The sequence below is a fragment of the Poromitra crassiceps genome (assembly GCF_964638095.1).
Source record: "Poromitra crassiceps genome assembly, chromosome: 2".
NCBI classification, from domain to species: Eukaryota; Metazoa; Chordata; class Actinopteri; order Beryciformes; family Melamphaidae; genus Poromitra; species Poromitra crassiceps.
The window spans coordinates 59,027,918-59,051,555 of NC_139624.1; the positions used below are offsets into that span (position 1 = coordinate 59,027,918).

A 23,638-nucleotide genomic window follows, 5' to 3' on the forward strand; every position below is an offset into this window, starting at 1 on the left:
CTGTATAGAAGAGGGAAAGGAGTGGATGGACTGAGCCATCAAAATTATTAGATATTAATGCATCACATCAGTGATGGGAAATTAAGTGCGACTGATATGTTATCTTTTTATGTGGAAATAAAAAACAACCAGCAACATGTGCTTGACAATGTTGATGGCAGTCTTCAGATTTGCTTAAAGGTCATTTTATGGACTGAGTGCATAAAGACGGTGACCACCTGGAAAATAACATTCAGTCCTCCTCCTGGTCCAGCATATGTTGCTTTCAAATGCCTTCAAATCCCAAGATTCACTTTGCTCATTTCCCATTGGAATCAATGCCACAACAAAATGCATGCCAAGGCTAATGGGACGAATCAGCGTGACGTCACTTGCCACCCAGAAATGCGGAACCCCGCGGCAGTTAATAGTATGAGTTGTGCCAAACAAACGTTAATATCTCAAAAACTATACATCACATCGCTTATATTTTGACATTCTGAGTGAGAGCAGAAGTAGCTCAAGAGTTTGATAATATGCATGTCGTATTAAAGTTGTGTGAACTGTCGCAGTTTTTTAAATGTAAACAGAGTTAACCGGCTAGATTCGGACACTCTAGCCCAGGGATACTCAACTTGCTTTGCCCGGGGGCCACTTTCGTGAAATGATAGAAGGCCAGGGGCCAGTTAATGAACAATATACATTTTTCTGTAGCGGATTGTATGTTTTTGGGGTGTCAGCCGGAGTTTAGTCTGACAATGTTGTGCACACCAGGTTAAGTTAGTTAGGTTAAGTACCGTAAATTCCGGACTATAAGCCGCACCGGTGTATAAGCCGCACCTGCAAAGTTGACTATTTTTTTCTTATATAAGCCGCACCGGACTATAAGCCGCGGGTGTTTTAATGGTTTATTTTTTATTTTTATTATTTTTATTATTTTTATTGTGTTTTAATGTTTAATTACCATATGTAAGGGTTCATGCACAGAGGGGATTGTCGGGAAAGAGATGGCTGTTTGAGGAAGCTCCCATTTATTAACATTTCAACAAAACAACATAACACAACACCACCTGTGTTGTTTTTTACAGTGCACACAGTGTCATACAGTGTGGTGAAAAGAGGGCAAGAGAGGAAATTAAAACAGAAGTGGATTTATAGTTAGAAAGAGTGCTAAAAAAGAGAGATTTTTTTTTTTTTTTTTTGAAAAAATCCATAGATAATAGTTATATAAGCCGCAGGGGCCAAAAAAGGCCAAAAAACGGGAAAAAAGGTGCGGCTTATAGTCCGGAATTTACGGTACATACATAAGTGCCTGGGTAGCGAGCAGACGGCGGTATTTGACAATTTAGCAGCTAAATCATAGATTATTGAAAGATATTCCATATTCCAGACTGAAAATTTGCTATAACAGAAGTGGAGTATTGGCCAGAATGGCATGAACATTTGGACACTTATTCAGCCGGTATCTTGCATGTTGCGTTCAGGTGCACTGTAAAAAAAAAAACATTTTTTTTTTTTTAACAAACTTTTTTTTTTTTTGGCAATTCCATCGCAGGCCACACAGCGGGCGCCCGCGGGCCGTGAGTTGAGTATCACTGCTCTAGCCTCACGCCACTTGGGCTCCATAGGGTTCCATTGCCGTTGCCACCCAGTGATGCGGTTTGTTTACCAAAATGCTGCTCGGCTGATCCCTCGTATAATTGATAAGTGGCCAGAGTCATATAGCTTTTTTGCTGACAATTTGCAAACTAGAACGACTGCACCGCGGATTTATGCCTCCGCCATTAGTTCATTCTTGAGTCGAAATCGCCATTTGAGGCAAATTGGAAGAAATTCTGTCAAGGCACTCCTGAGACGTTGCGTTACAGAGCTTGGAAATTGGGTGTGTGAGGTCACAGTGACTTTGAACTTTGACCTTTAACCATCAAAGTCTAATCAGTTTATCCTCGAGTCCAAGTCGATGTTTGAGGCAAATTTGATGAAACTCCGTCAAGGCATTCCTGAGATATCGCGTTAACAAGCTTGAAAATGGCATTCGAGAGGTCACAGTGACCTTAGTCTCGCTAGCCAGCCTCTCTTCCTTTCCGTCAGAGAGTCTGGCGTTGTGGAAACAGGCAACAGGGATCAGCCCGCCCCTGCTCTAAAGCTGCTCTCCCATTCGAGCGGCTGTTTCGGTGGCAGCAGGATATCCGCTCCCCCGCTTGCAAGCTCTCACGCTCTGTTCATTGGCTCCGACCATGTCAATCAGAGCGGCTTCCGCTCCCATGTGTGTCGCTGTAATGCTCCCGCCGAACGCTAACTAGCTAGCGTAGAAAGCTAACGGCAGAAACCTACAGGCTAACTCGTTGCTACATGCTGAAAATGGCAAGTTTTGAAGAAAATTTTGATTGTGCAATAAAGAAGGCCTGCTCGGCACAAGTTCCACCCCAAAACTATTTTCCAAGGGCACTAACGCTAAGCACCGCCCAAGACGAGGCTGATTGGTTTACCAAAACAGAGCATTTCTTTCGCAATCCCACAATGGAAACCTGCGACGCCAGACTCTCTGGAGGGAAAGGAAGAGAGGCTGGCTAGCGAGACTACAGTGACCTTGACCTTTGACCACCAAAATCTAATCAGTTCATGCTTGAGTCCAAGTCGATGTTTGAGGCAAATTTGATTAAATTCCGTCAAGGCATTCTTGAGATATCGCGTTAACAAGCTTGAAAATGGCGTTCGAGAGGTCACAGTGACCTTTGACCACCAAAATCGAATCAGTTCATCCTAGAGTCCAAGTCGATGTTTGAGGCAAATTTGATGAAATTCCATCAAGGCATTCCTGAGATATCGCGTTAACAAGCTTGAAAATGGCGTTTGAGTAAGTGTAAGTGGATGTTTAAGGCAAATTTGATGATATCGCGTTAACGAACATCGTACGGACTGACGGACATGCGTACGGATGGACAACCCGGATCCATAATGCCTCTGGCCTGGCTATCGCCGGCGGAGGCATAAAAAGGTCAAGGTAAACTTTATTATCCCATAGGAATATTCAGGTGGTCTAAGATGCAAACATAAAAACATGCAAGAGCATAAAAAAACATTGAATCACATGAGACATACGTTTCATTTTCGTGTACTACATGTCTCTGTCCAGTGTGCAGTGCGCGCGCACACACACACACACACACACGCGCACACACACACACACACACAAATACAATAGCTATAGTTAGTTGTAGTATTGAAGGGATGAAAGCAAACATGGAGGTGGGGAAGGAGGACGATGACGACTGAGGCACGGTAGGAATGACCACTGCCAGCTCAGCTCTGCGGGCGTGGTGAGGGACGGTAGAAAGGAGCGTGCTCTGTTTCTAGTATCTACATAATAAAGTTGACGTTGTCTGTCCCTCTGTGTGTCTGTCGGCTATACACGTCCACACCGCCGGTCCGATTGGGCTGAACATTTGCATGGAGGTGGGTTATCATCCGGGGAAGGACATGGGCAGGTTGGAAGGTCCTGCAACCACCTGGAAAATCCTGGAAACTAAATTTAATGCCAAAACCTTCAAAACTATTCTGTGACGCTGCCCCTTTAGAGGATCCCTCGATTCTTCTTCTACGCCTTTCCGGCAGACTCCATGCATTGCAGTGCATTACTGCCTCTCACAGGTCGCCCATATTGTTGCGCTTCAACCAGAGAGCTGAACCACACCATATCTGCGGGAATTACACGCCACAATGCTTTTGTTGACTTTCAACCATTGCTTTCAACACATTACATTGTGGAACTGTTACAGTTAGGACGGCTACCAGTCGGATCACTACATGGCGTTAGCTAGCTGTTAGCTACGTTAGCAAGCTGTTGTTGGCTACGTTCGTTATGTGCACAGCATGTCGGTTACATGCATGTCAAACGCCACTGAATGGGAGGCAAAGCTGCAGCCATTTCTTCTGTATCGCCCACAAACACTATAATGAAGGCGAGGGGCGAAGTTGTTCGCCTTTTTGCACAACAGCGTGCCAGTCATTATGCTGCAGTGGAACAAACTATTAGCCTTCTTCACTCCTGAAGTTCTTCCACGCAAATGATGACATGCGACTATATCAGATACACGTTTTCACAACTACGGTTATACAGGTAGGAAACTCGACTGGAAAAACATAGTTATAGCCCTGCTGCTGTATATCAGAACATTTTCACAATGTTTATACTAGGGATGGGCATCGAATTTCGAATTTTCGAATAATCGTTGTTATTATCAAGGTCGACTTTTATTATTGAAAGTCGAAATTTGTTTATTGAAAAAAAAAAAAAAAAAATCAATAATTTTTTTTTTTTGTGTGAGTGAAATGTTGCATTGTCTCCCCTGATTCTAAGTATAGTCGAATCGCTTGGTTTGAGCAAGTACATTTTTTTTTTATAAGCAACCTCTCCCTCTTCATGGGATTTCATCTGCCATTCATTTTTCCATAAACCTTGCTTAAAATGCTTATAAAAATTGTTTTACTTGCTCAAACCAAGCGATTCGACTATACTTAGAATCAGGGGAGACAATGCAACATTTCACTCACAAAAAAAAAAAAAAAAAAAAAAATAGATTTTTTTTTTTGTTTTTTGTTTTTTTTAACTTTTTTTTTTTTAACTTTTTTTTTTTTCGAATTTCAATTAACTCATTGAGTGCCAGCCACTTTTGGAGAACGGACGCTCCCAGTGCCAGAGTTTCAGAGTGTTTTCAGTGATTTCTCGAGGCCCACAGAATATTGTGTGATATTACTATGTAAACACCGAACACGCAAAAAGAACAAGGAGACTCTATTGTATCATCAGCAAAAAAAAGTTTATTGATACCATTTTCCGTTCTTTAGTTATCAGCCGGAGAAGATAGGTCAAAAACAGCAAATACAGGCATTTCTATCTAGAAGCTGAGATATTCAGCCTTTTGTGAAATGCAGCATTTCAAGCACATTCACTGACTCTAGCTAATATTTTCTGATGTAGTGACGTGGTGTAGTTGTGTGCTGCCCTGGGTGCCCCACCCCCCTCTCCCCCCCTCAGCTACAAACTCCTCCCCACACTAGTAACACACAGCCTCACGCACCCAGCGTCTATTTTCGGAGTGCTTTTTGTGCGCCGCCTCCCAGGCAACGCGACAACGACAAGGAAATGCCAAGCCGGACTGCAGGGATAAGGGTTGGCACTTCGGCGTCGGGTGCTGCCTTTCTGGCGGCTAATCGTGTGAAGAAACTATGCAGACAGACAGACAGAGGCAGAGGAGCTCAGTTGTGTGCGCGGATTGACTGCTGTTGCCAGGCACCGTCAGTTCTCAGTTGCAGCCAGAGCAATCTACATGGCTCTGGGCTGCAGCATGAGCGCTTTCTCTTTGATCAGGGGGCTTTTTCAGGCTATATTTCGGACATTTCTCTAATCTGGAGAGCACTGTCGCCACCTAAGGGTTCTGTAAAATAGGTTAGACACATTCAATAGCTCCCATATTGTAAGAGGTGATGTAAGAGGCTTAGATCGACATCCCCCCGTCAAAAAACGCAATTGACGACTTTAGTCGTCAATGGCACTCTACGTCACTAAATGAATTGACGACTAAAGTCGTCATTGGCACTCAATGAGTAAGTCGACTTTGGCCAGCGAATTTCGAATAGTGTTTTTGCTAGAAATGCCCATCCCTAGTTTATACAGGTAGTGTTACTGTAGGAAACCTGCCTGGAAAAATATAATTATTATAGCCCTGCTGTATCTACACAATAAAGTTGAAGTTGGCCTGAAATTCCCCTAAAATTTTGCATGGCGGGGGTAATGATCTGGGGAAGTTAATGGGCATGTCATCAAGTCCTGCAACCACCTGGAAAGTCCTGCAAAACACCTCATGCCCACACCCCATGATGGATTGGCCTGAAATTTTGCCTGTCAGGGGAAGGTCATAGGCGCTTCACCAAGTGGAAAACACCTCACACCCACCCCATGTCAGATTGGGCTGCAATGTTGCATGGCGGGGGGTTCTGATCCTGGGAAGGTCATGAGCACGTCATCAAGTCCTGTAACCACCTGGAAGGTCCTGGAAAATCCTGGAAGCCACCTTATGCCCACACCGCAGGTTGGATTGGACTAAATATTTGCATGGTGGTGGGTTAGGACGCGGGGACGATCAAGGCAGGTTGTATAATCCTGGAAACCATCTGGACACTAGGGCTGGGTTCAAAAAATCGATTTTATTTGAATCCTTGATTATCGATTCATATGTCCAGAGATCGATTTTTTTATTTTTTATTTTTTATAAACAGGCTAAAATATTATGCTGTGTGTGGTAGTTGAAACATATATCGAAATTAATCGATTCGCAACCTTGTGAATCGGAATCGAATCGATTCTTGAAATTTGAACCAATACCCAGCTCTACTGGACACCACCATAATTTCCGGCCAAGCAAAAGACGCAGTTGTATTGCTTTGTCACTATTTAGCCCGGGCAACGCCGGGTACATTGCTAGTATATAATAATAATAAAAAGATCACGAAGATTGTAATGTTTTGCAAATGATTTGGCGGCCCACTTGCAATACCTTTGCAGCCCACAGGTTGGGAATGGCTGACATAAACACGTATTTTACATAGATTTTGCAACTGTTTCTATAGTTAATTTAACAAAAACAACTGAAAAGAATACCGTTAAAGTACCAGATCAATAAGCAGTATCAGTAACTAACTAGTAGTACGCTACCATTAATCCCCCCCCCCCCACAGATTTTTTTAGCCCATTTTTATCCCCCAGTAGTGCTAATTTTTTATTTATTTATCCTGGTTGCTGCTCAACCCTCTGCCGATCTGGGGAGAGCCAAAACTGGCTCCATGCTTCCTCCGAGACATGGGCAGTAGCCAGCCACTTCTTTTCACCTGACAGGGGAAGCTTCACCGGTAAGACATAGCATGTGGGAGGATCACGGTATTCCAATGAGTTCCCCTCCCTTGAATGACCAGAGGAGGCACCACTTCAGCGACCAGGTTATTGCATGTTTTGGTGAGGGGTTCCTATATGAAGGAAACCCCCAAGGGGCACGGGGAGAACATGCAAACTCCACACAGAAAGGCCCTTTTTGACAACCCCATCCAGGGCGGTGGGCACTTGAGGACATGCGGACGGGCACGCACTCCTTCAACGCTCACAGCGTCCCAGGTGGGAATCGAACCCAGGACCTTATAGCTGTGTGGCGACAGCGCTACCACTGCGCCACCGTGCCCCCACCATTAAAAATCTTAACAGCAGGTAGACTTCTGGTCTGGTGGATGGGTGCTTAGGCTGAGAACTCCTGGCATCACAGTGTAATTTACCTGCTTTAAAACCACTAAACCTGCGGGTTAACTGGCGGCAATTAGCGTTATATTATTATTAACGATCAATATTGACGCTACTTATTGATATACATGCCGCCACGTAAAGAGAAACCGCTGAAAAACTCTGACCAGAGCGGCGGAAAAGACAATAGCGAAGATGGCGCATCTGCTCCTGAAGACAGCCTCGCCACTGAAATGGCAAGCATGCACCAACTACTGAAGCAGATGGATGTTAACCAGAAAGCAGCCCTGGCGGATATTAAAAAGTCAACTTCTGCGATCGAGGAGAAACTGTCAGTCATGTCGGAGCACCTGGATAACGCCGAGTCCCGGCTTTCCTTGCTGGAGGACGCCGCTGAGGCTGCCAAGGGCGACCCTCCGGTTCCTACTTCTCAGATGGAGCAAATGCGAAAATGGGTTGATGACCTAGAGTCCAGAGGGAGAAGAAACAACCTACGATTCAGAGGTTTTCCCGAGGGCTGCGAGGAAGGGAAGGCTGCTGATTTCCTGGAGAAAGTGCTGTCGGAGCTTTTGGGAACTGAGTTTTTGAAAGGACTCGTCATTGAGCGTGCACACCACACGCGGGGCCCGCATCAGGATGGCCGACCAGCGAGGGCTATAATTGCCAGATTCCTGTGTTTCCGAGACATGTCTCAGATTCAACGCTTAGTGAGAGAGAAACGTGATATCAGCTGGATGGACCACAAGATCGGGATTTTCCCTGACTACACGAGAGCTGTCAAGACACGCCAAAAGTTTAGGGAATGTAAGAAGAAGCTACATGAGCGAGGCGCTAAATTTGCTCTTATGTACCCGGCCAATCTCAAGATTTTCCTAGCCAGTGGAGCGGAATGGCGCTTTGACGACCCAAAAAAGGCCCTGGACTTTATCAACAAGATGTGACTGCCGGGACCACAGCTTCCTGAGGGACGAGACGACTAGACACTTGATTGAACAAGAGGAGGCTGTCTATTTGGAGTACAGATGTTATTGCTCGGGTGAAATATCTTTGGAGGGCTCTGCCTCCGACAGTGACCATATAATTAGGGCTATATGATTAAATGTAATTTGCTATGATCATCACAATAAGTCACGCCTGACTTTATTTTCATTTTTTTTACTTTTTTCTATACAGTAAAATTACTGAACTGAAACGCCTCTGACTTATACAGGCCACTGCTTTCATTTCATTTTCTTTCTTTTTTTCATCATGCTGATATGTTCACTCAATTAGTGGGTCTAGATAGGCCTTATTGCCTTATGGCTCGAATATTACCATAACCACAGTGGCAAATTTTGCTTTATTTCAACATAAAAAAAAAAATCAACAGCAGTGGTCTATGGCGGAGTCTATCTTTGCTGCTATATTGTGACCCACAGGTACTTTCTAGGTGATGCCACTGCAGCCGAGCAGCCTTGAAAGTGAGTGTGTTTTGTGTTTTTGATTTTATTTGTTTTGTTGTGTGTGCATGCATGCACGCGCTCGTGTGTGTGTGTGTGTGTGTGTGTGTGTGTGTGTGTGTGTGTGTGTGTGCGTGCAGTTTTGGGAGACGTGTGTGGCTGGTCCAATTGTGTAGGTGTGTGAGTGTGCAGGTGAGGGGTCTAATAGTCAGGTGTTAGGTGCCATGCTATATGCCCGACGGTCCTTGATAAGTCAGATGGGGAAAAGGATTCTTTGTTTGGGGAAGTTTCTGTGGGGGAGGGGTTGGGATGTGTTTATGTTTAATGTTGTTATGTGCTGCCAGACTTATTGTTTATTTTTATGGTTTGTTTTCATGTCGGTATGCCCTTACACACTGCCTTTATTATCAGGTATACATGTCAGGATATAATAGTATAAAACAGGTGGATGAGTAACATAACATTGGTTTCATGGAATGTTCGTGGCCTTAATAGTGCGATCAAATGAGGCAAAGTGTTTGCTAATTTAAAGTCCCTCAAAGCCGACATCATCCTTTTACCAGAGACGCATATTAAAGTAACAGAGCAGAGACGACTGAGAGCTAACTGGATCTCCCATTTGTACCAGTCCCCTTTCACATCTAAAGCCTGTGGGGTTGCTATTCTTTTTCGCAAGAACATTCCATTCCAGCTTGTTTCTGTTACCACAGACCCAAATAGATATATCATGATTACTGGAAGTATACATTCATTACCTGTTACACTGTATATGGTCCAAACATTGATGATTGATGACGTCCATAAGTCGTACACAAGAATTGATTATTTTTTAGTTGACGCCAAACTGACATCTAACATCGAGCATACTAAGTTTTAAGTTTAAGTTTAAGTTTATTTGTTTGCACTCATTTAAAACATAATATAACAAACATAAACATTTGCCTACATATTGTGCAGGTGAACATCTAAAAAACCCGAGAGAGCTTGTAAACATGATGTCACCTCTTATCAATACACAATCAATAAATTAAAAACAGAAATAAAACTGAATAAAAGAAAAACATAAAAAAGTGTGTACTAAATATCATAACATATTAATATCAGACCACAGTCCTGTATAACTTGAATTGAAGCTTGATCTGCCCAAACAAGCCTACTGTTGGCACTTTAACCCCTGGTTGCTCACAGACTAGGTGTTTATTGAATATACACGAATTGTGGACCACGGACGTTCCGAACCGCGTTCCGAACCGTGGGGGCTGATCCGTACGGATCGATCCGTGCCAGCCCTAGCAGTTACAGACCCATCGCTCTCCTCAAGTTCGACCAAAAATCTGTCACAAAAGTAATAGCTAATAGATTGGGAAGACATATTTCATCAAGCATACATCCTGACCAAACAGGGTTTATTCCAGGTAGATTTTCATTTAGTAATGTGTGCCGGCTCCTTAACAATCTATACAGCAACCAGGCAGGGGACTCCAAAGTGGCCATTTTGTCTCTAGATGCCGAAAAGTCGTTCGATCAGATAGAGTGGCCATACATGTTTGAGACGCTCCAAAGATTTGGGTTTGGGGATTCCTTTATTGCTTGGGTAAAATTTGTATATCTTTGTCCATCATCCTGTATTCTTACCAACGATGACAAATCTGGGCCTTTGGCCTTACAGAGGGGGATGAGACAGGGGGATCCGCTCTCTTCTTTACTTTTCTATCTAGCCCTAGAACCCCTTGCAATAGGTATCAGGAGCCACCCCGATATCAGAGGTATCAAGATAGGAAGCCTGGAAAGCCGTGTTAGCCTTTACACAGATGACACATTATTATACCTCATGAATCCAGAAATTTCTGTTCCTCCTTTGTTAGATTTTATTGAAGCATTTGGCAAACTCTCTGGATACACTATTAATTGGGGTAAAAGTGAATTCATGCCTTTAACAGACAGCTTAGACTCTGATTTCCTCCTTGCTCTACCATTCAAAATTGTATATGACCACTTTACATATTTAGGACTTAGAATACCCCGTAATCCCAAACTTTTATATAAACTCAACTATGTCGACTTGGTCACAAAGCTCAAATTGAATATAGAGAAGTGGCGGATCCTGCCCTTGTCTATGGTGGGGCATATACATGTAAATGCAATCAAGATGGTGTCCCTTCCTAGATTTCTGTATTTGTTTCAGAATTTGCCAATTTTCCTGTGTTCATCTTTTTTTAATAAATTAGACTCCATTGTCCTTCCATTTATCTGGGGATATAAAGCTCATAGCATAGCAAAAACATATCTGCAAAAGTCAACAGATGAGGGTGGATTAGGCCTTCCGGTATTTAGACACTATTACTGGGCAGCAAATGCCAGGGCATTGACTTATTGGAAGTTGGGACTTCCAGGTGACACACTAGGCTAGTAATGCCCCCTTGTGGCTGAACATTGAAGCTACATGGGTGACAAATTCCTCTCTTTCTACTTTGCTTTTCTCCATGACTGAATCCACAGGTAAATTGATTGGCAATCATTTTATTTTAAGAAACTCTCTCAAGATTTTGAACCAGATTAGAAGTGTCAACAAATTGCCAAATGTTTCTGTACACACTCCCATATGCCACAACCACATGTTTTTGTTGTCTCAGACAGATGGGGCGTTTGCTGTCTGGAGGGACAGGGGACTTGTGACCATCTATATATAGATGGTCAGTTCGCCTCTTTTCATCAGTTGAAAACAAAATTCAATATTCCGAATTCCCACCTTTTTCATTACTTCCAAATTCGACATTATATTAAAGAAATAATCCCTAATTTTGAAACCTTGCCAGGGAGTTGCCCATTCTATGAGCTCCTGCAGCTTCCTCCAGACTCAAACATTTGAAATCACGCTTTGTATATCTATTTATTACTCATGTGCCCTCCAACCATTTGAAAGAAGCTTGGTCCGCTGAACTGGGGCTTGAGGTGTCTGGTGACATTTGGGCCCAAGGTTTGTCTAGAATTCAAACTTGCTCGATTCAATGTCAGGTACAAACTTATTCAATTCAAGGTAAATTACACAGAATTTATCCATCATTGTCTCAATTATGTGACAGATGCAAGGGTGCAGAGGGCTCCTTATCACATCTTCTTTGGCTCTGCCTGCATTTAAATGAGTTCTGGCACAACATATTTCAGTGGTTTTCCTGGGTCTACGAAGAGGACATTCCCCCTGACCCAGAGCTAGTACTTTTTGGTTTTTCAGAAGCTGCTTTAAAGCCCCATTCAGTAACTTTTCCAACTGCGCCCTCTGCGTGCATTAGTATCGATAACGATATCGCCGTTCAAAGTCAACAAAACACAGCGCCAGAAAGCTCTATGTACATGTTGTGACATCGGGTACTCACCACGTGATGAAATAATAATCCATAGTTCCGTGAAACATCATTTTCGTAGCAAATCCGAATCGAGTTACTTCCTTGCTTTCAGGCAGACAGCGCTTACGCTGTACAGCGCATGCGCACATCCTTTTCTTTTTTTCGATTTTATTGACACGGGACGCTGACAGCAAACTGCTTAGTCCCAGTGCTGGCCAATGGAGGGCGGTGTGGGATAAATAAAGCCGAGAGTCTCCCTATTACCAGTCAATCTACCATGTCCTAAGACTAAAAAGATCTTATATTACAATAAAAAATGTCAAAAATCTTACTGATTGGGGCTTTAAGCTACCCAGTAGACGAACAAGCAGCACTGATGCTGGGCATGGTGGCTGCCAAAAAAAATATTTTGACAAACTGGAAGTCGCCTGCACCCCTTGTTTTCAGAATTGGCTTAACGAAATGATCATAATTATACAGATGGAGAGAATACGTTATCACTAGGGGTGTCACTATACACTCAGTTCACGATACGATACACGATAATGGGTTCACGATAACGATACGATATTTTAATTTTTTTGCGATCGATTTGTAAGTTGAGGGGGCATCCTCCACGCTAATTTGAGTAATTTCACTATTTTCATCCTCCGTGTCTGTAACATCCCTCGTCAAACAAAGCAATGAAAAGGAGAGTGAGCATGCAATCAGTGCCACCATGTTCAGCTTCTTTTTCTCGCGATATGAGATTTCATCTCAACGATACATATTGTCACGTTTTGATATTGCTATATATTGTGGGACGATATATTGTGACATCCCTAGTTATCACAAATCTAAAGTGCCAAATAAATTCTTGAAAATATGGGGTCCATTTGTTGATTATCTTAAAAGATAAATAACCACTTTGTAATGTAATAACTCATGTAACCATCCTACCTTCACTCTGTATACCTGAGATTGTAACCTTCTGAAACATACCGCAAACTTAATCAGTACTATATGTCTGGTAGCTCCCTTTTTGTCTTGTTTTGTTTTAATTTTTCTTGTCTTTGTTATTGTTGTTGTGGTTGTCGCGTTATTGTTATTGTTTTTTAAGTTTCATGACTGTTTGTCTTTAAGTATTAATATAAAACTGAAAATAAAATATGTAAAAAACAAAACAAAAAAACATTTTTTTTTAACAGCAAGCATGTGTTTAACCACCACCTGTGTGTGCTACCCAATTTTTCTTTGTGGTACTGAAATGTTTTGCTTGATAGCACCAGTGCTACTACCTAATAAAGTAAGCGTACACCCCTGAAAATGCATGAAGGATAAGCAGACAAATCTATATGACACAAATTCCACAAGCAAGCATCAGACACATAACTTAAGTGCAATGCAGTTCTGGCACACAGGTCTAAAGTGTAAAAGAATATGATATGGATAGGATAAGAAAATGTTAATTTACGCACTTCAATAATACTATACATGTAGAGTAGATAAGTGTTGGATTAGCCTCAGATCACTGACCTGACCACTCTGTTCCAGGATAAGTCCAGTACTGCATCTGTGTGTCCCTCTACAGGCTCTGCTGCTGCCTGCCATCAACAGGAACAAGGAGGAATGTGTTCAAGAAAGTGTGCAAGAGGGAAACGTAGGAACCTCTACGAAAAACTATGTCAAAGATTAAAAAACGAAAGTGAGGGAAAAAATCTTTCCGAAATCCCAAGTCACCAAATTGGATTATAACCATATTATGCTTCAATTTCTTTTCAACTGACTCAATCCAAGAGACTGAGTGTCCTCAGTAGTAAATTATTGTGCAATTCAAACATTTAATTTTGGGTCTTCTTTTTGGGTTCTTATACCTAAGCAAGACTGAAATAAGTAACTGACAAAATGCTAGAGTTAACCAATTACTTACAATTTAACCGTGACCTGATTGAAGTAAAAGTTAATCAAAATCAGAATCAGCTTTATTGGCCAAGTATGTACAGTACACATACAAGGAATTTGACTCCGGTTTGTGTTGCTCTCAGAGTACTCACACACACAAAAAAAGGCATGTACAAGTTAAAAACAAAGCACAGGTACATTCAAACATTTACAAAATGTTGCTTTAACTACTACCTATACAATAAGTGCGGTGTCAAGTGTCTATTTTAAATATGTATATATGAAAGAATGTATATGTACAGTACATGTATAAATAAGCCACACAGGATCATAAACAAAGACTAAATATTTACAGATATTGCACCATTGTTTACTGTTCACGTAAACAATGGTTCATGTTCATGTTCATGTGAACGAGGCTTTGAGTCAGATATTGCAGTTATTTTCCAGGAAGCATACATCAAATTGTGTGTGTGTGTGTGTGTGTGTGTGTGTGTGTGTGTGTGTGTGTGTGTGTGTGTACGTACTGTACGTACGTATGTACGTACGTGGGGGGGTATACATAGGGGTAGGTGCTACAGGTTGCTGCGCAGGGATATTACTGTTCCCGGTGTTGAGTGTTTAAACTGGTAAAGTTTCAAGAAGTAAACTGGTCCCAGTGTTTTCCAGTGTTTCAGCTAAGTATTCAAGCGGCTGGTTTAAGTGTTAATCAGAGTGATTAACACTTGATTCTCACTATAGAGATGCTAGCATAACACTATGAGACACCGACCAGGCTTGTACCTTTTTGCTCTTTTTCTTCTTCTTGGAGGCCTTCTTACTCCCCAGGGTGAAGACTGGCTCCAAGCAGTCCACCACATCCAAGTCCCAAATGTCGATCTGCGGCGTCATGTTGCCCACAGCAACATAGTTTACTGCAGAGAAGACTCATAAAAATCAAGGTCAGGTCGGTTACAGTACAACGATTTGTGGATGTTAGATGGAAAAATAGATATGGACGGTATATGGTATGCTTATTCCTTTTCGGTATGAGATATTATGGTATGCTTATTCTTTTTCGGGCTCTCTCTCCTGCATCTCCGATGCAGCGCTGGGTGCGTAATTACGCAGCATACAGATGCTGCACTCTTTCAAGCAAATTTCGTTCCACCAGCACACATTTTCGTTATCAGTTTTTTTTATTAGTTTCTATTAAATTATATAAATTAAATCCGACCAATTTGGTCCAATAATTCATTAGAGAATTGTGAGTATCTATTTTTTTTCCTGCCAGCATTCGTCATTTTTCCCCTTTTCCCTCAAATGCGTAAAACGGCCTGCCTGGTGTGTTTGGCGCACATATAAAGACACATGCTTCCATCACTGTCTGCTTGATGGCGAGAGGGACTTCAGCTGCACTCGTGACAAAAGCAGACCTCGATTTCTGACCTGAAGAAGGGGTGGCAGCGCAGCAGGTATGGCGGCTGAGGGAAGCGGTGCCGGTCTTCATGGAGTCCTGTTTGAAGAGCACCTTGCATTTTCTCGCCGTTTTCCTCCACCACAGCATCAAAAGTTTTCCAAACTTCTGACTTAAACTTCTCCCCCTCCCTTGTCTAACTTTTTCTTTATCGTCTTAGCCCGTGTCGACCCAAACCCGCCGGGCTGAGCAGGACCCGACGGACTGACATTGAGAAATCTACTCGGGGCTTACGGTAGAAAATAATGCTGAATAATACTCAGGTTCCCACACCTTCTACTCAATTCTTAACTCATTCATGGCCAAAGACGTCTTTGACGTGTTATCAGGAATAGCCCAGAGGGCCAATGACGTGTTTGACGTGTTTTTGTTTTTATTAGTGCAGCGCGTAGTTCAAACACTTCCCCAGCCTGTGACATATCAGGTCCCTAGCCTCAAAGCCAAGCCGACAACACGCGATCAAACACATACCGCAGCTGTTGTTTTGAAATGAGCAGGAGGAAAAACAGAGAAACGCGCTTCCTTGTAGAGAGGAGAAACGCCATTGAAACGCCCCTCGGCGCGCTGCACTGCTCGCCTTGCTGCAGGGCGAACCTGGATTGAGTTGTTCGCAGTAGTCAAACCCGTGACGAACATGATCGATCCGGTTCCAGCGCCTGGTCCCAAAGCCAAGCCGGACCCGTTCCTGTGTCGCAGCCATGGATTGTATGTCGCAGCATTCGTCCCAGCCCGAACGAGAGGAGGAAAACGATGCAGCAGAGGCAGAGGAGGCTAGACGCTGATCTCAAACCAGTTTGGTGTTCCCCTCCTATGCTAATTTGCGGGGGAAGGAGGTGCGATCCAGCAGCAGCTGTGGACAGAACTCTCTCTGTGTGTGTGTGTGTGTGTGTGTGTGTGTGTGTGTGTGTGTGTGTCTATCTGTCTGTCTGTCTGTCTGTCTGTCTGTACACTCACTCACACTGAGTAAACTGTATTGTTGAATGTAAAAAAAGCACTTCATGTATATATATATATATATATATATATATATATATATATATATATATATATATATATATTTTTTGTCATTTGTGTCATAATGAATAATATTTACATGTCTGATGTCAATACAGTTCAAAATAAAAGAATTGAGAGCGAGTTCTGCCTGAGATTGTGTCTTTTACAAAAATTGCCTTTTCTGCTGTTTCTCTTCTCCGAGAGACCTTTTTGGTGAAAACAGGGTGTATATAAATGGCTATAAGTAGAGTACAGAACATGCTAAAAGCTCACTTTTTTTTTCCTGGTGAACCCAGAGACGTACATCTTCATTTTGAGGTATTGCAAATCACTTTGGTGCTAATAGATAATTTACTGTGGGTCTTGAAAGATGACCAACAATTATGAAAATCTTTGGCCTGTGCTAAATATTGGCAGTCCTAAACTGGCCATGAATGAGTTAATGGATTTCTTATGTTTAAATGGCCCTGTAATCTATGGATTGAGGTAGTAAATGCGGCTATGTCAACCACGCTTCTATCACTTGTAGATCAAAGGCCAGAACTGAAATGCAAGTGTCGGATTTTACCGGACTGTTGCCACTAGATTCAGTTCGTCATCAGCTGAACAACTAGATATCTATAGTTGCTTGACTGGTTTTGACACATAATATATTTATTAGCCTATACTCCCCCCCCCCCCCCCCCCACTGACAAAGTCAGTGCATTTTCTAATTTTGTTACATAATGCGTCACTTATTACATTTGCAACCAGAAAAAAGTGCAACCCCCACATTATGTAATAATCTGCACAATATGGAATACATTTATTACAAAATGCGTCAAAACGTTATTACATATTGCGTTCAGGCGATTTATTACATATTGCGCATATTATTACATAATGCCTCGTTATTACATATTGAAAGTGAGATGTTATTACATTTTGCAATTTTATTACATAATGTGCAGTTATTACATAATGCGTCGTTACAAGGCCCAATTCCCCAAATTCAAGGACGCAACACGGCATAGTTTGAGACATGGATCAACGTCAATTACTGTTAGAACATTGAGAATTTTTATAATGAAAACTAGCAGAAGCTCACAGACAATTAAAAAGAGAGGCTTGAATGTGTGAACACTTCTCAACTGTGTTGAAGGCGGAGCGAAATTTGACGGAGGCGGCCCCCTCGTAATTCTCTATGCAGAAAAATCCCCTAAATTCAAACACTTTCAATGACCCATGTCTCTTTTCAAAAACTAAAAATAATAAAAATGCGTTGATTTTTATTTTTCAAATTCACAAACTTTCAAGGATTTCAAGGACCCTGAATTCTGTTATGAGCCATTTTCTATGGTCACATGAATCTCAGGCCGTAATTGGGTGTGGACTCGTACTGATGTGCTTTTCAAGGCCGACTCAACCTCTACTTACCTGGTCCTTCAGCAGGGTTGGGTTCAAAGTTCAGCCACTCCACACACAGCGGGTACGCTGGTAGCAGAATATCATGATGAACGTACAGAGAATCCTCCTCAGAGTTATAAACTGTAAAAGAGGCAAGCAATCCTTGAATATGAATTTAGAAATTTCCCAACATCATTTATAATGTTAAAGTTTGTGGTAAAAGGGAAATACGATGGTGCCAGATAAGGAATTCAATCGTAATTGCTGATATTTTCATTTTCACATTTCATGCATTTAGCTTATATTCCTAGCCAAATTGATACTATACAAATTTTTACTCAATGTCATCTCAACACATCTGAAGACATTTACCGTGGATCTCCAAACTGCAGCAGTCTTTCTCTGCCCTGCCTGTGACGATGAGATTGTCAGTGGGCTTGATTTGGAAATCGTCTCGCTCATACTGGTCCTGGAGGGAAGAACAAAGACAGCGGCGCAAGTCAGTTCAGTCACTTCAACACAATATACAACCAGTGTAAACCCGTTTTACCCTGTTGTTAAAGTGTAGGCTCTTTCTGTGAACACAGCTCAATTTTGAAGGAGATGCCCACACAGTCTCAGAGCATAGGAGACCAGAGAATGCTGCTGAGTTTTCCATCATCTTCAAGCGCCATTTTATATACTTGGCCACTTCAAATCTACTTCAAATTTGGTTTGGTGGTTAATAACATGTTTCTGTGGTGTGACAAACTCAAAACACATATTTATGCTTGGTTTCCCGGGACTTTAAATGTCTAGTACATACATACTAGGGGTGTCACGGTACACAAAAGTCACGGTTCGGTACGTACCTCGGTTTTGGGGTCACGGTTCGGTACGAATACGGCACGGTACGAAAATGGGGAAAAAAAGCAAGAAATCCCAAATTCAGTTTTTTTCCCTTTGAATATGTCTGAATTCTGCTTTTTACGCTATTTTTACCATCAGAAATAGTGTCTAATATGTGGGAATGAATAAATGTCCACTATTTAATAAGATCTAGGCAATCCACACAAAAAGGTTTTACTCTAGAGCAGTGATTTTCAAAGTGTGGGGTGCGCCTCCCTCTCAGATGTCTGTATTCCAGCTGTTTGACAGGGCAAAGACATTTCCCCCCACTTTAAATCTTTATTGTACACAAGTTTGTAAACAGAGCGCATGTGTGGAGTAGCCTAATACTCCCACCAACCCCTCCCCCTGTTGTATTTGTTTTATGTAGCATTTGCGTTTGACGTAAGCACTAATTTGGAATCCTATCTAAAAGCGGCCACTAGGCGGCAGTGTTTCTTTAGTCAACGTCAAAATACCTACATGTTCAGAAGAAGAATAAAACGGCAGAAGAAGAAAAACTTCTTTACCCCTGTTGAAAGATACCCCCACTGTCTGACAGACAACGGGGTGGGTTTCACTTTCCCAGTAAGTACGGGAAAGAACCCTGTCAGCGCCTTAACGTTATTGGATGTGAGTTTTGTTTAGCATAGTATGATTACGTTCGGTCATCTAATGGATTATTGGAACATGACAAGGAGTCATCGCCTCTTCCTCACTGCAGCTTGCCTGTCTGCATCCGCAGATGTCTGCTTGACCGCATCACTCATCCCACGCGATGTATGTTGCTTGTTTACAAGTTAACAGCCTTGTCAGTGTTATGTAACGTTTAGCCGCAACGCGCAACTATAAAGGAATTTGTCGCGGCTACGTAACGTTACATTGGCAAGCTTACCTCGTTGGCTTGATGTTGACAGAATTTGCAAAACAGCTTATCGCCACAAAACGTCCCATTCTGTGAACGCGGATTTCTATGGCCCTTGTGTTGTTTTGGTGTGTCTTCTTCTGTGGCATTTAATTCAATTCAATTCAATGCCGTTCAAACAGCGTTATAGGTGCTTCTGGATTTGACGTATTCGTCGTGTCGTTTCATGTACCGTGAAACGAGGTACCGTGAGGGTCATACCGTAAATTCACGGGACGAATACATGTACCGTGACACCCCTAATACATACATGTATATAGTACATGCAAGGCGCTTTGGACAAATGTATCTGCCCAACGGCAACAGTATAATGTAGAGAGAGTGCTCACTGTGTCTTTGATGGTGATGTAAGGATCGTCCTCATTGGAGCAGAAAACAGTGAGTCCAGCCAGACTGTCGCCCAGATTAGCCGTCACTGTACAAGAGGCAGACAGTCAGTTTGTATTCTCCCCTCATGTCTATGACCTCAGTTTGAAACCGACAGAAGAGGGAATCAAATTACGGTAGCAAAAAAAAAAAAAGAAAAAAAAAAAGATAAAGCACAATGAACATAAAGAAGTAGAGTACCACCAGTGTTGGGGGTAACTCATTACAAAAGTAACATATTACATGTAATATATTACTTTTAGCAGTAACTCAGTAATATAACTTATTACTTACTAGGATTTCAGTAATATTATACCAGTTACTTTGTCAAGTAACTCAAGTTACAAATTGAGTTACATTTTTATTAAATCAAAGCACAGATTTAAAAAAGATGCAATCAATTCCTAATCAAACTGTGTTTTTATGCAAATAACCACTATAGATGACAATAACAAAGGAAAAGAATAATATTTAGAATTTTGGGCGGTTTACACTGACTTCAAATTATATCAACATGAAATATCGGTTAAAATTATTTTTCGGGATGGTGCCGGGGCGGCGATGTCATTCTGCTGCTGCTGTTATTTTGGTGAAAGTAATGCAAAAGTAGTGTAATAAGTAACAAGTTACTCTACACAGAAAGTAATATTGTAATGTAACTTATTACTTTCAAATGAAAGTAACTAGTAATATGTAGTATATTACATTTTGAAAGTAACTTGCCCAACACTGAGTACCACAGGGATGACATATTTTTGTAGGCTTTATCCAGAAATCGCGGCCATTTGGTTCTTCAGTGGAAAAGTCTATGGGGTTTTAGAATGGGGATTTCACTTAAATGCATAAAATAAGGTCTGTGGTTAACAAAAGTGTATGGGAACGTGAATTTGGATTCAGCATAATACTCTTCACAAACGTGAATAACTTGTATGCCTTTTGAAGCGTTCTATAAAAATTGCGTTTGCATTTACGTTCCAAAAGTCATAAAAGTTATTCACGTTTGTGAAGATTATCATGCTGAACCCAAATTCGTGTTCCCATAAACTTTTGTTAACCATAGACTTTATTTTCTGCATTTAAGCGAAACGCCCATGTTAAATCCCATAGACTTTTCCTCTCAAGAACCCGCAAGTGTACTTCCGGACTCATTCCTGCGGCTCTCTGTTACCGTTTGTACAGGCCAGACAAAAAAAACAAAAAAACAAGGAACAAATGAAAAACAAAAAAACAAGGAACAAATGAAAGCAACAGCCTCACCTGATTCCTCTTCATCGTATCTATCCAGACCGTATTCCGCTAGTTCGTCCTCTTCCTCCCTTCCTTCTTCATTCTCATTCTGCGGGGCTCCAGCAGCCTCCATCTCCGTCGTGATGTCGCTCAACTTCTGGTCACCGCCGATTCCTTCATCATCGTCCTCTTCATCCTCGCCTGCTTGTGCCCTAATAATAGGAGAGGAGAAAGCATGTCAATTCAGCTCCAGCTGTGGAAATTCAGGGAGGAAAGACAAGAATAATAGGGGTTGGAAAGGGGGGGGGGGTATAAAGGGAAAGTAGTAAATGGGAGGACAAAAATGGGAGCTTCTCATTTAGGGGAGCAGTAGACACTGGTCCATCTCTCATTAACTGGAAATGCTTAATGGTTTGAAATTGCGACTAGGGGTGGGAATCGCAGAGTAACTCACGATACGATAGTGATACTATCACAAGACTTGGCCCTCGATGGTATCACGATACAACGGTTCTGCGATAATCGATACATTGCAGGATATTTAATGTACGATACATCACTATCTGTGTAACTGAAGAGGAGAATACCCCAGAATTGACATGAAACAATGTACAACAAATGCATACTGCATAGTGCCTCTTTAACACACACTGACTGCAACTTGTCCACGACTCAACGTGTCAAGTTAAAATGTTTAAAGGAAGGACAGGTTTATATGCATTCAGCAGTGGTGCACCACCGCTGCTGAAATATGGCCACTGCTGATATAGATTTTTTCTTTAGAAACTAACCTTATATTACAGATGCTTCATATCGTTAGGGTTGTGCTACAACCCAGGTTTTACGAGTGAGAACGAGAGCTCTCACTAGTGCCTACAACGCTGCGACGCAGCCCTATGGAAGACTGTCATTTTGCTCCAAAATTACTTATCATTAAAACCTGACCACCCACCCGTAGGTGGCGTGGTGCCCCCCTGGGGCTGACATGGCTCCACGTGACTACGTCACGTCCTGTCAGCCCAGGGATACTCACTCTAATTTCTTCCAGCCAGCTGAGATCCGACGCACCCCGTGACGCATCGACGCAGCAAGGCTGGGTAGTGAGAGCTCTCATTCTCACTCATAAAACCTGGGTTGTAGCACAACCCTAACGTTTTACTTCGTTTCGAACTCAAGCTCTCACTAGTGCCTTAATTCAACCGACCTTGCTGCCGGGAGCACCCCACAGGGCGACCCGAAAGGCACCGGTGAACCACAGCCATATGGCAACGTTCATGCCTGACCGTCTGACATATTAGAGTGGCAACGATACTACTTTCTTGCCACCGACAGCACCGCGTCCGCGAATTGCGAACCGGACACGTCGAGACTGTAGTACCAAACAAAAGTGTGATGAGAGGACCATGAGGCCGCGGCACACATGTCCTCCCCTGAACACCGCGCAACAACGCAGAGGATGTCGCAACACCCCGCGTAGAATGCGCCTTAATACCCTCCGGAGGTATCTTACCCACGGCAGAGTATGCCAAAGCGATCGCCTCCACTATCCAGTGTGATAAGCGATCCTTGGAAAGGAGGCCACCCTGGGCCTTCTGCCAAAGCAGACCAACAACTGGTTTGGAGTGCGTAATGAACGCGTCCTGGCCACATAGGCCGAGAGCGCCCTTACTGGGCACAGCATGTGCAAGCGTCACTCCTCACCCGAACTGAACGGCGGGGGACAGAATGCTGATAAGTCTATGACCATAGACCTAAAGCTGACATTAATATTCTTAGGTTGGTAAGCCGGGTTAGGTCGCAACGTAACCCTGCGCCCATCATTCCCAAAACCACACAGGCCTGCTGCACCGAGATGGCAATCAGGTCACCAACTCTCTTTCCTGACGACAAGGCCAGCAGCAGCGCGGTCTTTAAAGACAGAACCCTTAAATCGGCGGAGTCCAAGGGCTCAAACGGATGACCCGTTAGCCCGTCCAGCACCGTAACCAGGTCCGATTTGGGAAAAAACGCACCGCGACGGTGGGCGCAGTTTACGCGCCCCCTTCATGAAGCGCAAGACCAAAGGGTACGCCCCCACGGGGCTCCCTTCAATTCCCATATGGCAAGCAGAAATCGCGGCTACGTACACCTTAAGCGACTGCGGGGACTGACCCGCATCAAGCAGGCTCTGAAGGAAACAGAGAACTGGTCGCACACTGCAGTTCACTGGATCCACGCCCTTACTTGCTGCATAGTGCATCCCACATTATCAGGCAAGCCCTGGGCTAGCAACTGGTCCGGTTCAGGAGCCAGGCCGCTAGCTTCCACCTGCCTGGGGAGGGGTGGAACACCTCCCCCTCCGCCTGGGATAGGAGATCGGCCCGTACCGGCAACGCCCAGGGCGGATCTTGCGCCAGGGAGACCAGGTCCGCAAACCATGTCTGCCTGGGCCAAAACAGACTAAAACGAGCCGGAGGCGCTGTTCCCTCACCCTGTCCAACACCT

General features: G+C 43.0%; 1 protein-coding gene across 1 annotated transcript in view; it reads right to left on the reverse strand.

Moving 5' to 3' along the window:
• The window catches only part of pwp1 (PWP1 homolog, endonuclein), a 76,280-nt gene that overhangs the window by 21,046 nt on the left and 31,596 nt on the right, over positions 1-23,638 (reverse strand). The window contains exons 3-8 of the mRNA XM_083660220.1: positions 21,185-21,366; positions 19,891-19,976; positions 18,142-18,238; positions 17,800-17,910; positions 14,715-14,845; positions 13,566-13,633 (exon numbers count right to left, since the gene is read on the reverse strand). Of these exons, the coding sequence (XP_083516346.1) occupies positions 13,566-13,633; positions 14,715-14,845; positions 17,800-17,910; positions 18,142-18,238; positions 19,891-19,976; positions 21,185-21,366 (675 nt within the window). The remainder of the gene's footprint in view (positions 1-13,565; positions 13,634-14,714; positions 14,846-17,799; positions 17,911-18,141; positions 18,239-19,890; positions 19,977-21,184; positions 21,367-23,638) is intronic.